General features: G+C 38.6%; 1 protein-coding gene across 2 annotated transcripts in view; it reads left to right on the top strand.

Moving 5' to 3' along the window:
- tbce (tubulin folding cofactor E) overlaps positions 1-14,957 on the top strand; it is a 31,778-nt gene that overhangs the window by 3,999 nt on the left and 12,822 nt on the right. For both annotated transcript variants that reach the window (XM_028456616.1, XM_028456627.1), the window contains 10 exons: positions 2,606-2,690; positions 2,862-3,029; positions 8,047-8,132; positions 12,209-12,308; positions 12,392-12,494; positions 12,713-12,789; positions 12,893-12,985; positions 13,751-13,815; positions 13,978-14,042; positions 14,278-14,430. In XM_028456616.1, coding sequence (XP_028312417.1) covers positions 2,606-2,690; positions 2,862-3,029; positions 8,047-8,132; positions 12,209-12,308; positions 12,392-12,494; positions 12,713-12,789; positions 12,893-12,985; positions 13,751-13,815; positions 13,978-14,042; positions 14,278-14,430 — 995 coding nt within the window. The remainder of the gene's footprint in view (positions 1-2,605; positions 2,691-2,861; positions 3,030-8,046; positions 8,133-12,208; positions 12,309-12,391; positions 12,495-12,712; positions 12,790-12,892; positions 12,986-13,750; positions 13,816-13,977; positions 14,043-14,277; positions 14,431-14,957) is intronic.

The following is a 14,957-nucleotide window of genomic DNA, read 5'->3' on the forward strand; positions in this document are numbered from 1 at the left end:
ATGCTCCAATTTTTCCGAAAAAGGAGTGAAAATGTATGGCTTCCCAACCGAACCAGAAAGGAGAAAGAAATGGTTAGCCAAAGTCAGCAGGAGCAATCTAAAAAAAAAAAAAAAAAAATCAGGATTTATAACAATAAAAAAATCTGTGAGGCGATCATATTCAAACACTTCATTTGCACTTTTTCCACAAATAACACAATTAAAAAGCTTATTGTTTGATAAAAAGAAGATATGTAGATTATGTGGGTAGATTAAACTGTGTGAAGTAAACGCTGTGTATCTGCTAATGATCCCTTAATTTTCTAAGAATTTAGAATTTTTTTATTTTTCTTTTGAACATGAAAACAACAGCAGTGTATTTCACAATGGGGGAAAAAAGGTAATAATAGTAATAAAAATACTTCTAAAATAAAAATATTTACTAGTTTTGCTGGGGATAATCCACTAACATGCCTTAATGCACACGTTAATGGGTTTAGATACGCTGATAATATTAATAATAATAACGTCTTAACGTTAAAAAGTGCATCACAAACCGTCTAATGGCCTCAAGCTCCATGGGCTACAATATTAACTGATCACTTCCGGGAACAATTGTGAAACTTCATGAGCCGCCATTGCTTTAAAAAAAAAAACGAATCATTGGAGTGAACGGAGTTGTCGCAACTCTCTCTCTACGGCTCTGGGTTTGCCATCTCCTGATTAGGTCTGGTGGTGAGAAAGAGAGAAGAAAAAAAAAAGTGGCATAAGAAATGGAGTGGAGGGCGCGTGGGGGGAGGTGGGTGCCGTGGCCCCCTCGTATATTTGGGCGCTGGAGCTGCCGGCTGAGTAAATGTAGATTTTATTATGTGTATATATATATATATATATATATATGTGTGTATACATGTGTATAAAGTGTAATTTATCCAATTAATCAATGAAAAAATCGACAAAAATATTTGATGGCTGCAGTGCTAAACTAAACTCCTGCTTTCTGCTGACCTGCCACTAGGGGGGAAATTCAAAAATCTTCATTATGGGCGTTACTCCTGAAGCAGCTAAGACATGCCCAGGCAGCTATGGGCTCAACCACTACACTGGCCACGCTTACATGATGTTTTTTTAATTGAGAATTAGTTATTCTGAATTAAGTCATTCGGAATTAAAGTGTTCTGCTTCATATTTACATGGAAATAGTAATTCCCGAATTGAGGTTTACATGAAAAACTGGTTTATTTGGCTTTATTCAATGCCGCTTTAGGTCTGGGGGTTGGGAAGGCTCTGATTGGACAGCGGGCGAACATGACGTATCATGTCTATTGGGAAAAACACACCAACATTTTTATTGTTGGCTGTAACACAGAAGACCACACGAGAATTTTTTCACCTTTATTTTGATTGTAGTTTTGAATTAGGAACTAATCACGGGTAAATGAAGCCCAGTAAAACTCTGTAAAACCATCACCAGGAATAAATATTTGCTCCCTGGTTAAGATAGTAGCTCTAACAACCGGTACAATGATAAACTTGGTGATATTACAGCTTGTGCAGCAGTATGGGATGCATTTACTCCATCTCCGGGTCTTTGTATCACCCGTTCAATGAAGCCCGTTCCATTTTCTGATCTGTGTAATACGTCTATGTGTCCGTATGAATGTGCGCATGTGTATGCCTCTTTCTATCCACTCTTTTCATTATATCCATGTCTTTTAAGGGTCTTATTAAATAGTGTTTGACTTTAGACCGGGCAGAATTAAGCAAGTTAAGTGTTTACAAGAAAGAGGAATTATTGAATTCGTAATTAAATTAGCATTAAGTTTTTACAAGGTCAGGGTAAAGAGGGATTAACTTTTATTCTGCTTTAAATTAAGGAATTAAAGCTCCCATGAAAACGTCGCCAATCAAAGGCGCACACAAAATGTCAAAGTGAATCTCACCCACACACACACAACCGTACAGACACTATAGCACTCATGGGCAGAACCCCCTGCTCTCCAGCCATGAGCGCCGAAGCACCACCTCACACACACACACACACACACATAAACCAGGAAGACGCACACACAGCAACAAGAATCTGCTCTCTATAGAAGCACAGACTCCCAATCATTACTGCAGCGGAACACAGCATTGCATGGAGCTGTCAATCAATGCTCACTGACTGCTAGGATTGGACGAAACCATCCTCCCTCTTCCCAGCTTTTGTAGGAGGGGTGGGGCCAACAGTGACTGTTAATGATGCACAAGGGTCCAAATGATGCCATATAATCTGTTTCAGCCAATAGCAAAATGAAATTCTGCTAGCCGGCGTTTAACCCTTAGAGGGCAGTCACTCTGACATTTTACAACTGAATACACAAATATAAAATACTTTTACTAAAATGTGCAAAGTTGGACTTTCATCAATCAACAGCACTACCAGATACCCAAATACATGTGTTCAGCAGAAAAAAGTGGGTTTGGGGTTTAGTTACTCTCTAAATGAACTTTGTGTTTTCTTGTGTACATTATTATTATATTTATTTAAATAAATATTTTCATATACCTTTAAATGAAGCATTAATATAATTTCATATTTTTGTGAATAACATTACAGATCTGCTCCTTATTGGATTGTTTTTAGGGCTGTGGCTTGGTGTGGAGTGGGATAATCCTGACAGAGGCAAACACAATGGAAGTCATGAAGGAGTACAATATTTCACTTGCAGGTAAGGCACACTCGATTGTTTTAAATTATTGTGCTAGCAGTCCTGTCAGATTTCAACAGTAAAGACACCTGCTGAAATTTAAATTGCAAATAATTTAGTTTGAACCCATCAAACTAAACATTACAACATGCTTCCTGATAAAGAACAGATGGTTCACTTTTTACCCTTCAGACACCCAACAGGAGGCTCCTTTGTTCGTCCAACAAAGGTGAGCTTTGGCGTGGACTATTTGACAGCTCTGCAGCAGGTGTACCACAATGACATGGAGATGGTAAAGAGTGAGGAAATCTTTATAGGCAAAAGGAAGCTCAAGTGGAGGCCCTGTACCAAAACCCGAAGGTATGATTATCTTTGAGGAGAATTGGAGTCTCATGTTTTTTTCCTGTATTTTGTGACAATTTATGCGACTGTGGCTAAAATGTGATGGATCAGATGATTAAACGATAAAAACCCCATTTTACAAATGCAACTGCTTGTTATACATGTGAACAAACATTAGACTGTTGCAGGAGGATTTCATTCAGGCAATGACGTCACATCTCAAGCACTTGAGGTGGGGCCATAGGGAAAGCTGTCTTCTATTTTGATTTGGGAAAGTGTTTATGGATCCCGACCTTGCTCAGACCCCATAGACTCATTCCAGTGTAACACAGTATACCCCCAGGCCAGAATATACTCTGGCATGGCTGTTGAATACCCCGGCCATAGTTTGGCCTAGGATGTTGTAACAGGACATATTATACACCCAGTCCATAATACACCCAGGGTATAATACACCCAGGGTATAACCTGGCCGGGGCCAATTCATTTCCCTGGCCAAATCACAAAAGAAGGAACTTAAATTAAAAATACAAGATAACAATTCACCACTTCATGTTTTCACAATACAGAAGTCTGTCAATTTTACCACAGACCTACTTTATTTATTTATTTATTTATTTATTTTTTAATCAATTTACAATAATTATAACTTTTTATTTTGACAAACTAATGACCAGGGAGTAATGCAGAAATTCAGTGTGGAGAGCTTGTAAAAAAAACAAACAACAACTGAAGAACAACGCAAAAACAAATGCCGAAGATAGTGCAACATTATGCTCTCTTACTAGTCGTCAAATGGCTACAGGCTTGTGTAGCAGGTTCAGACTGATCGTTTGGTCAACTGGTGCTTCTTATTTATATTTTATTATTCAATTTTGTGAATTTGTAGATATATTATCAAAACATTTAAAGTTTGACTCAACTTGTGCAATGACACATCAACAAAACACGAATGTGCACTCTTTCATTGTGGATGATTCTCTAATACAGCACCTGTGTCGTGTCAATTATTTTAGTTTACCCAGCCTTATTTATTGCCATTGGATGAAAATAGAAAGGGAGTCCACGTGTAACAATAAAGTTACTGCATGGCTCTGTGCAACCGGAGAAATGCAGTAATCCAAACACGTGTTTAAGAAAGTACATTGATGTTGTACGCCAAATACCTTATCAGTTTGAAAGTATAAGTGAGTAAATATACTTTGTAAATGCAATCAAAACATAAGGGGTAAAGTTTGGCCTGGATTGTTAAATCTGGCCTAGGCCAGGATATACCCCGGGTCTGGCCTGGGCTGTTATATATAGGCTGCTATACTGGGTCATCCTCACCTGTGTGGCAGGGTTATTGTAGTGTAAAAGTACCACAATACAAGAGCCAAGAGGTGTGTGTAAACTGAGAAGGTGGAGGGTCGCTCAGTTATTAACTGAAATATCCGATTAAGGTGGTCAACATAACTAAAAACAGCATGTTTTTTTTTTATCCCTAATAGGTTGCTGCGAAGTGATCGACCATTCATCTAAAAATATTGAATCTTTCCATTCATTGCTTGTAATGAGATTACTCAACACTAACTTAGGTTTGTATAACAGTTTAAAGCTTGCTGGAGGACTGTGGTGTTAATCCAACAAGAGGATTTGTATAACGTGAATAGCGTTTTTAAAAACTAAATACACAAAGTTGCGAAATAAATTAATTGATTGTTATGCAGGTGTCTTCAACCCTTTTTGAAACCTAAAGTGATTCGTATCATAAAAGCAGCAAATGAATGGGGATATAAAGTATGGTTGGCTAAACAAAAGATGTACTAAATGTGGGGTCGCCTGGGAAAAAAAATGGGGTCACGTGAAATGACTAGTAATAATACAACTGAAAAAATAACAGATTAAAATTATATTAAGATTTCTTTTTTTTGAATTGTATTTATCTATTTTTGCACAATTAAAAAAACAATACTTATCACAGAAATTGACATACAGTGCAGGAAGAGGTAGAAAGCTCAGAGCTTACATAATTATTATTTTCAAATTAAAACACTGCATACAATCTCAAACATCTGTATTCTAAATTTAGTTCACATTAAATACAGTGTAAAAATATAAGGTGGCGCATATTCACACTTTATGCACTAATACTTACTACTCTGTATTTGTAACACAGCACAAATATGACAAATTTAAAATAATTTTAGAGAGAAAAAGCCTGGGGTCACGACCCGAAAATGGTTGGGAACCACTGCACTAAACATTGCATTTCATTAGTTCTTTAGTGTTTGTTTATGTACCGTATCATGTGCTCAAATGTTACTACAAGTAACGGAAATATGTTGTTTGGACTAGTGCTTTTTTACGCGCCTGCAGTAACGCACCTCTCTCCTGCGCGTATTCTCCGGTCCAAGCTCCTGACAAGCCCACCGTGTGTAAAAGCGCGTATTCTGTGAATGAAGGTGGTCTGAAGTAGGCTTTGGCGGTAATACCGTATACCGTGGGGTCATAAAAATGGCAACGGTATCAGTTTCAATTTAAAAAAAAAAAAAATTGCAATGCACTTCCCCGTGACTGCGCAGGGTCCACCACACACACACACACACACACACACACACACACACACACACACACACACACACACACACACACAGGTGTCAGAGGGAGAGTGAGAGCAGACGCTTGTAAACCAAGATAAGCAGTGTTAAAATAGTTTAGTCAGTCTGATGTCTCTGTCAGAGTTTCATTTACCGAGCTGCAGCAACTGATGCGCGCACCACGGCACACAGCTGATCAGCTTCGCGACGCAGCTTGCACCCCCTTCCAGGACAAGGAGCAGATGGCACAGATAAAATATAATTGAATATAACACATTTTGTCCTGTTTAGAACTGGTAAATGTGAACATTTAGAAATGCTGATGGTCAATCCTTTGGCGTGCTTGTGTGACTCCCCCCACCCCCGTGACAGCTTGACAGTGTTGGTTTGGATAGATGCTTTCCGGGAGTCTCCTCTGCAAAATTATACATGCGTGTGGCTTCAATTGTAACTAAGTCCATACTTCTTGTGCAATATAATGTTTCACCTTATCGGGGCGCTGCATTTATTCCAGTTTCAGAAGCGCGTAAAGCCTGTGCCAGTGACCTACGCCGTCAATGTGACGCAGAGGTTGGCCAACTGTACTTCTGCATCGAGGGAAAGTATCGCTATGTGATTGGCCCCCCTGCCGCCAGGGGGTTGTGGCTGTGTGTTGTTACACATTAACATAAAAACCCCTTGTTTTTCTTCCAGTCACAGAAAACAATGTTTTATATTTTTTAAGTCATTTATTTTTGGAATATTACTTGCCTACTTAACCATGTGTTTTGTTGGACATAAACATTAAAACAACGGTTTCAAAACATGCATTTTATTTTTCAATTTAAACATATGCAACACGTAAACAAAATATAAAAGTGTATCGAGCGCACTGTCGACTGCTCCGGTCAACATGACGCTGGGGGCAAGGGGACCTGTGCGCAGTGAGTTGAGAGTGGGGCAGCGGTGTAAAACTAGCTTTAAACATAACGTCATGTCTGCTCTTCTGGCCTTCACAGCATGTCAGTCATTGTTTACTGTTAATGAAACACAAACATGAACACAGTGTAGGTACAGAGATGAGGCAGAGTAGCGATAATAAGAGAAAACACACACCTTTTGTTTGTGATTGACTCTGTTTGGCGGTGCTTCACGTGTGCTGCAGCTATAAAAGGAAATGATAAAACTCTGGCTCTTTTTGTTAGTCTCGGTTCTCTCTTTGACTCAATCCACTGTAGAAATAACTGTCGTATCGCCAGGGGCGTAGCAGCACATTTTGGGCCCTTTGTACAAACCATCTTGTTGGACCCCTCCTGTAAATTTCACCCCAGAATACATACAATTATTCTTGCATTATTATATAAGCTTTCTTTTTTTCTTCATATTAACCCAGAAGTTCCCAACCTTTTTTGGGTCATGACCCCATTTTGATATCACAAATGTCCGGTGACCCCAGAAACATTTTTTTCTAGAATTAGTTTTTGATCATGTTTATTAAAATGTGTTACAAATACAGAGTAGCCAGGATTAGTGACAAGTGTGCCACCTCAGATATTTTTTAGACTGCATTTTATTTGAACTAGATTTATATTTGAGAAAGTTAAAGTATAGGATAGTTATTTGATATTTATTGTGTGTGATGTGTATTTGAAAAACAGTAATTTGGAAAATTTAAAAACAGAATTTTAATCAGTTTTTACCTACTTTTTTCTTTTTTTTTTGTAACCAATTACTTGACTTATAAACCTGATGCAGGCCCTGATCCAGCATGAATAACTGTGTTTAGTGCAAAACTATGCTTCACAATCATCTTATTTTTGTTTGTACATATGTATAAAGCAGACTGCTGAGGTATGATGTTTTATTAAACACAAACGTAGATGTTACGGTTGTTCATTAAACACCAGTGTTATTCAGTTGTACTACACAGTACCATAAACATGATGTAACAGATTGTGCATCAGTGTTTTTTTTTTTTTTTTTTTTTTTTTTTTTTTTTTTTTTGCAATTATGATGATGAAAATAATGGAGATTATTTATTGCTTTCAATACTTCAGTACTTTAACTCAAGTAATAAAGGTGAGTAATTTGTCCACCTCTGCAAACAAAAAACTCAACACATCCATCAAGTTCAATGTACTGATAATTAATAAACCGTATTTGTCAGGCAATGTTTTACCTGTTTATTTAAGGCAGGATAGAAATAGCCCATGAGTCACAGTTTGAGACCTCTGGTTTTCCCCCTCTGTAACACACTGCACAATTCAATTATTTAGTGTATGTCATTCATAGATATTCCTATCCAGCTAAATAGCTTTTCTTTTTTGAGCCGAGGGACGGGTTAATTTGCTTTTCCTGAATTCAATTTGAACATATGGATAGTTTTTTTTTTTTTTTTTTGTTCATCATTTCATGTAATATTTTGCATTCCCCATTTTACTGTTAATACATTTCCTCTGTTTAACTTGTCTCCACAGTTTTGAAAGCCTATCATCAGTCTTATTAGACTTCTGTGAAGTAAACGGACCAGGGGTTGATGGAGACATAAAGACAACAACACCTAGTATCTTTTTTACTATATAAATTTTTTTTTCTCCTCTTTTATGATAATCCATTTATTGTCTCTTTGGCCTGTTATAGTTGTTCCAAAGGATTTAGACAAAATAAACCCCCTTATTCATTGGGTCAGCAATTATTATTGTTAGTTTCTTCATGAAAATAAGGCTCAATCAAAAGAGACCACTAACTTATACAAAAGAACTTTTAAAAGAAAAGATTTTATTGCAAAAGAAGCATCGATTAATCAAAACTTAATTCAACAAAATAAAAAGAAACAAAAGCCGGCCAAAAGAAACAAAAGAGGGGTGCCATCGGACCAGCCACCACCTTGACTAAAGCTACCTTAGCCAAAACAAACTAATCAACTAAGAAAGAAAACTTGGAAACAGGACTACCAACTACTATAGCCAAGCTAAAGTAACAGGATTCTTAACATTCATGGGAAGAATGAATGAAGGAGGAAAAAGAATGCTTGGGAAGTTAACAACTTTTTTGTGCTCTAGTGGCCTTTATATGACAGTTTCTTGACAGGAAAGGGATCAGAGAGAGCAGGGAATGACACGCAGCAAAGGGTCCCAGGCCGGGAATCGAACATGGACCGGCTGCAGGTGAGGAACTACAGCCTCCGTACATGGGGCGGGCACTCAACCCACTGAGCTACACACCACCCCAGGAAGTTAACAACTTTAACAGAAAGGGAAGGCTCCAACAAAGCAAAAAAACAAACCTTTGTATGTCTCTTCCACAGGGGTATTGTACAAAAGTCAGATATATACATCTAGGATAAAGGAGATTGCGTGGTTAGACAAAGTCTGGTCGGCGCTATCTTGGATAAATTGGTTGCACCATTGCTGAGTCATAAAGAGACAAGGCTTAATGAAGCCGGCTGTGGATGTTTGCGATAAGTGGGCGGTGATGGCTTTCTAAAGAAGACCATGAATTCGATCACAGAATCACCAATGAAAGTATGGCTGACATACGCGCACCTTCGTTTACACCTGCCAATTAACTGCTGCTTTTTCAGCAGGATGAAGAAATAAAAGACATGATATGGAAAAAAGGAACAGCAGCGCTGCTAAGAAGGAGAAAAAGAAAGACTCCCTCCTGTGTGGGAGATCAAAGTTCAAATCCCAGCAAGTACTTAACTTTTTTTTTTCCCCTCTGGGAGATCAATAAAGGTCTATTCTATTCTATGATAAATGTATAAATCTAATAATCGGTGATTTAGAAAAGTGATCAGCTCCACCTCATCTTACTGTAAGTATAACAGTTCACTTTATTAATTCTACATGTTTGGGATATTCATACCGAGGCTATGTTACATATACATCCATCCATCCATTTTCAGACCCACTTATTCCTGTTTGTCAGGGTCGTGGGGATCTGCCGGTGCCAATCTCCGGCTCTCATTGGGCGCTGGGTGGGGGTATGCCCTGGACAGGGCGCCAGTTCATTGCAGGGCAACACAGACAGACAACCACTCACTCTCATTCACTCCTAGGCAATTTAGAAACTTCACTCAACCTTACAGTCATGTTTTTGGATTGTGGGAGGAAGCCGGAGTACCCGGAGGTTACATATTCAGTGGGGCAAAAAAATATTTAGTCAGCCACCAATTGTGCAAGTACTCCCACCTAAAAAGATGAGAGACCTGTAATTTTCATCATAGGTATACCTCAACTATGAGGGACAAAATGAGAAAATAAAATCCAGAAAATGACATTGTAATTGGTAAATCCCTTGGAAAAATATGTATTTGGCCTCTGTCCTCCACTCATTACCTGTATTAATGGCACCTGTTTGAACTTGTTATCAGGATAAAAGACACCTGTCCACAACCTCAAACAGTCTCTCCAAACTCCACTATGGCCAAAACCAAAGAGCTGTCAAAGGACACCAGAAACAAAATTGTAGACCTGAACCAGGTTGGGGAGACTGAATCTGTAATAGGCAAGCAGCTTGGTGTGAAGAAATCAACTGCGGGAGCAATTATTAGAAAATGGAAGACATAAAAGACCACTGATAATCTCCCTCAATCTGGGGCTCCACGCAAGATCTCATCCCGTGGGGTCAAAATGATCACAAGAACGGTGAGAAAAAATCCCAGAACCACACGGGGGAACTAGTGAATGACCTGCAGAGAGCTGGGACCAAAGTAACAAAGGCTACCATCAGTGACACACTACGCCGCCAGGGACTCAAATTCTGCAGTGCCAGACGTGTCCCCCTGCTTAAGACAGTACATGTCCAGGCTCATCTGAAGTTTGATAAAGAGCATTTGGATGATCCAGAAGACGATTGGGCGAATGTGATATGGTCAGATGAAACCAAAAATGAAACTTTTTGGTAAAAACTCAACTTGTTGTGTTTGGAGGAGAAAGAACACCATACCTACTGTAAAGCATGGGGGTGGTAACATGATGTTTTGGGGCTCTTTCTCTGCAAGAAACGACTGATCCATGTAAATGAAAGAATGAATAGGGCCATGTATCTTGATATTTTGTGTGAAAACCTCCTTCCATCAGTAAGGGAATTGAAGGTGAAACATGGCTGGGTCTTTCAGAACGAAAATGATCCCAAACACACCGCCCGGGCAACAAAGGAGTGGCTTCGTAAGAAGCATTTCAAGGTCCTGGAGTGGCCTAGCCAGTCTCCAGATCTCAACCCCATAGAAAATCTTTGAAGGGAGTTGAAAGTCCGTGTTGCCCAGAGACGCCCTCGAAACATCACTGCTCTAGAGGAGATCTGCATGGAGGAATGGGCCAAAGTACTAGCAACAGTGTGTAAAGACTTACAGAAAATGTTTGACCTCTGTCATTGCCAACAAAGGGTACATTACAGTATTGAGATGGACTTTAGTTATTGACCAAATACTTATTTTCCACCATAATTTGCAAATAAATTCATTAAAAGTTCTACAATGTGATTTTCTGGATTTTTTTTTCAAAATTGAGGTATACCTAGGTATACTATCTTTTTAAGTGGGAGAACTTGCACAATTGATGGCTGACTTTTTTGCCCCACAAAAAAGTCAGAAACAAAGATACAAGAAAGGATTTGTCATCTATAATTTAACAAAAAAAAAAACATAACTCCAATAATCAATTTAAATCAAACCTCTGAAAGCAATTCCACAAGCAGGATTTATTAGTATTACAAAATAGCCAGAGGCCCGACCGAAAAATAAATTGAATTAATAGTTATTGTAAAGTTAAAAAGTGAAGTCAGGCTAATGTGAAACCCTTCAGATCCAACAGTCCAGTATTCATTTTCATATTTTTAGGACACACTTGAAAAAAGTACTTCTAATAAACCGTCTGCCTTCTCACATTCATTGCTCATATCTTGTCTTTTACGTTGTTTTCGTCTTTATATATAAACTATGATAATAAAAATGATTAAAACCAAAAGTCAACTGACAAATTAAATGACTATAATATTTGGGTGAAGAAACGTATAAAATCCATGGACATTCTGTAAAACACATTTCTCACAGCAGAGCCACAGCAGGGATAATTTTATCCTGGTTGTTAACCTGCTCTGCAGTAGGTTAGCTGTAGATGCTACTTGTTCTGGATAAACTTGTCCGGCTTTCGTTCAACCGACTTGGGAATAAGTTTATCCAGGATTGCCGATTTTTCCAGGCTTTATCCCCTATCCTGGTTTTGTACAATACCCCCCAGGAGTGTGTGCATCTCAGTGCTCAGCTTGGTGCCCTGCTGCGCTCCTTTCTCCTTCCACCCAAAATAATCTCCTCCCTCACCCTGAGTGCCAACAGCAATCAGGTGTGCTGCAGCCACTCAGGTAGAGGGAGGAGTCCAGAGAGAGAGAGAACGCAGTAGCCTGCCACATGTAAAAATTATATCTACCTGATTATGAGCACAGCTTCTCTTCTTGTGAAATACAAACAGAAACCTAAGCATCAAGATTTACAGATTTTGGTTAACAAAGTGCTAAACACAAAACAACTTCTACTACTTACCTTTAACAGCAAGAACCCCATATATAGGCTATACAATAAAAAATAACTTGTTTAGAGTCATTACATGATGGTGGCTATACCTTGACAACAGTGATCAGATGTCAAGTGGTTGGACCTGAGTGGGTCTCTGCTCTCCAACTGGGTGGATGTGACTGATTTTGCCAAGCAGATGGACCAATTAGAGGGTCTACAGCTCAGGTATAGCTTCCACTAAGAAAGACACTCTTGCTATGTAATCTATCTGCATGTTTTTGTAACTTTTTACTGTGTTTATCTCTCAGCCACAACAGACTGAGTTTGCCTTTAAATCCATCTGCTTACAGCCAGCATTTTTGCTCCCTGAAACACCTCATTCTCAACAAGTGTGCGCTCACGTGGTCACAGGTATGCAGTTCTATAGATGATGTTCTAAGTTTCTAATCTTTGCTATAATGGATTAGCAAATACTGGTTGATACAAAACCCAGTATGTAATATAAATATATAGTGTAAACAAATTAGCAGATCTCTAACCCATAATTTTTGTTTGTAATTCACATCACTGAACTTGTTTTAAATTCCTTTCATGCTGTGTATAAGTGTATGTTTTTGTTTTTTTCTTAGGTTTTAGAGTGTGCTCCCATGTGGCCAAATTTAGAGGAACTATTCCTAGAAGGGAACCACATAACAGAGCTACAGAGGTAACAGCCTCCATTCTTGGCTTTTTCTTCTTTTGTACCAGATATCCATCTTTTTTTGCACAGTTTTTCTACATTCACCAGTCATGTGTTTTATTTTTTAAAGGCCTGTGCAAGTGCTTCAGTCATTGAGGATTCTTAGCCTGGCGTCAAACCCATTGGTGCAAGACAGTGTAAACAGCCTTGCTGATTTGCCCAGGTGATGTACTGTTAAGAGTTCAGAGGCATTTTATTGCATCCTTGGTCTTAATATTAATGTTATCATCACATTGTCTTTATCAAAACCTCTCACAGTGGCATGTGTCCCTATAGCTGTTACTGTTTTATCTTATACAAGCTGATTGACTGTTCCCCAAACTAGTAAGTTGGGATAGATCTTCAGCTGTAAAACATTCTCTAATTTGACTCAACTGGTCACAATATGTGTTATTGCAATTATGAATTCACTCATACATGACATTTTTTTTTTTTTTACAAATACATGACAATTTTTTAAACAGCTGATTTAAACTTTCACTTACTTCTCGACACCAGAAAACTTTGTTCTCACTCATACTTAGTCTTTTGGTATCACACCTCCACTTTAGGACATTTGTCATGTTATCTTTACGCCGAGCAGTTTTTTGTATTGCTTGGATCTGTTGTGTGATTGGTCAGAAATCTGATATAGGCGTTTGCTTGTGTTCTTATTGTTACACGGTCATCAAAATCAACACTGTGAAATTAATAAAAGGTGTCCTCCTATCCTTTTACTGTACTGTGTCCATTTAATCTGGAAATTTTGATTGCTTCTGCCTAGTGATCATGGTCTGATTGATTTACAGTGTGTGCATATCAGTACTTTGAAGTGCAAAGTGCAAAACACATATAGATAATATAAACACTGTGCGAGTGCAATACAGTCCAATTCTGGTCTGATGCATCACCATCTCTTTTGTTGGACCATGATGTCTGTGTTTTACAGACTGGAGCTGCTGAACTTGTCAGACACAGGACTGTCAGTCATTCGGTTTGAAGATGCTGATTCAGGTAAAAAAAAAAAAAAAAAAGCAAGAATTTTAATTATCCTGTTATTACTAATAACTCCAATCCATCCTCACTTCAATCCACCTTTCATGGAAGGCAATTCAACTATGTTGCTATCTATACGTTTTTTTAATGATTCATACCAATTCTGCTTTATTTGTTCAGGATCAAAAACTGTCATGTTTCCTGCACTCAAAAAGCTTGTCATCGATGATAATAACATTACTGAGGTCAGTAGGTGCTCTTACTGTTATTAATCTGCTTAAGCTTGATGTTGCTCTAGTTGAGCTACGCTGACAGATAATATCTGACTGTGATTGAATCCAGGATTGTTTATTGCTACCAATTGAGCTGCAGGACAAGGGCTTTGATACCATAACTTGCACCTACATTGCAGATGCAATCAGCCAATTTGTTTGACAGCAAGTTTCTCTCTCAAATCTCTCTTCCATTTCTCTCCATCAGTGGTTTGTGATTGATGAGCTGGCTAAGCTTCCCAGTTTGATCCAGCTTTCATGTAGGCGTAACCAGCTGATGAGCAGCGACAAAAACCCAGAGACTGCCGAACAGATGTTAATTGCTAAACTTGGACAACTGGAGGTTCTAAACAGCAGCAAGGTGACCTTAACCTCGGCAAAGTGCATCAGTTTACACCCACGCATATTTGTGTCTATTACATGCACATTTTCACAAACCTCTTCTGCACAAGCACTTTGCATGTTCACATTTGTTGAAGATGCAAAAGACATAAGGTCAAAGTACATAAACAATGTTTTGAATCTATTTCGTGAAGTGTCAATGATATAGCTGTTTATAAAGTATGTCTGATGAGGATTTTTTTTTTTAAGCCATTATTGGTATCACAGCCAGGGGTGGACTGGCAATCTGACATACCGGGCATGTCCCGGTGGGCCGTTGACCCGAAGTGGGCCAATCCGGGATATGTTGGGCAGTGCTAGTTTCTTCATTTTATATATTCCCTCCAATAGGGCCGGCCAGCCATTCATCATTAGCTAGCAGTTCTCAACCTCATGGGCAGGACAGGCAAACTGTTTGCTGTTTAACTAGTCAGGAAAAAATACAGGAGAAAAAACTGTTCGGGTAGCGCTGAGAAACAGCGGGCCAAAAAGATGAAGTAACTAAAG

Source organism: Gouania willdenowi, chromosome 1 (assembly GCF_900634775.1).
Source record: "Gouania willdenowi chromosome 1, fGouWil2.1, whole genome shotgun sequence".
Taxonomy (NCBI): domain Eukaryota; kingdom Metazoa; phylum Chordata; class Actinopteri; order Blenniiformes; family Gobiesocidae; genus Gouania; species Gouania willdenowi.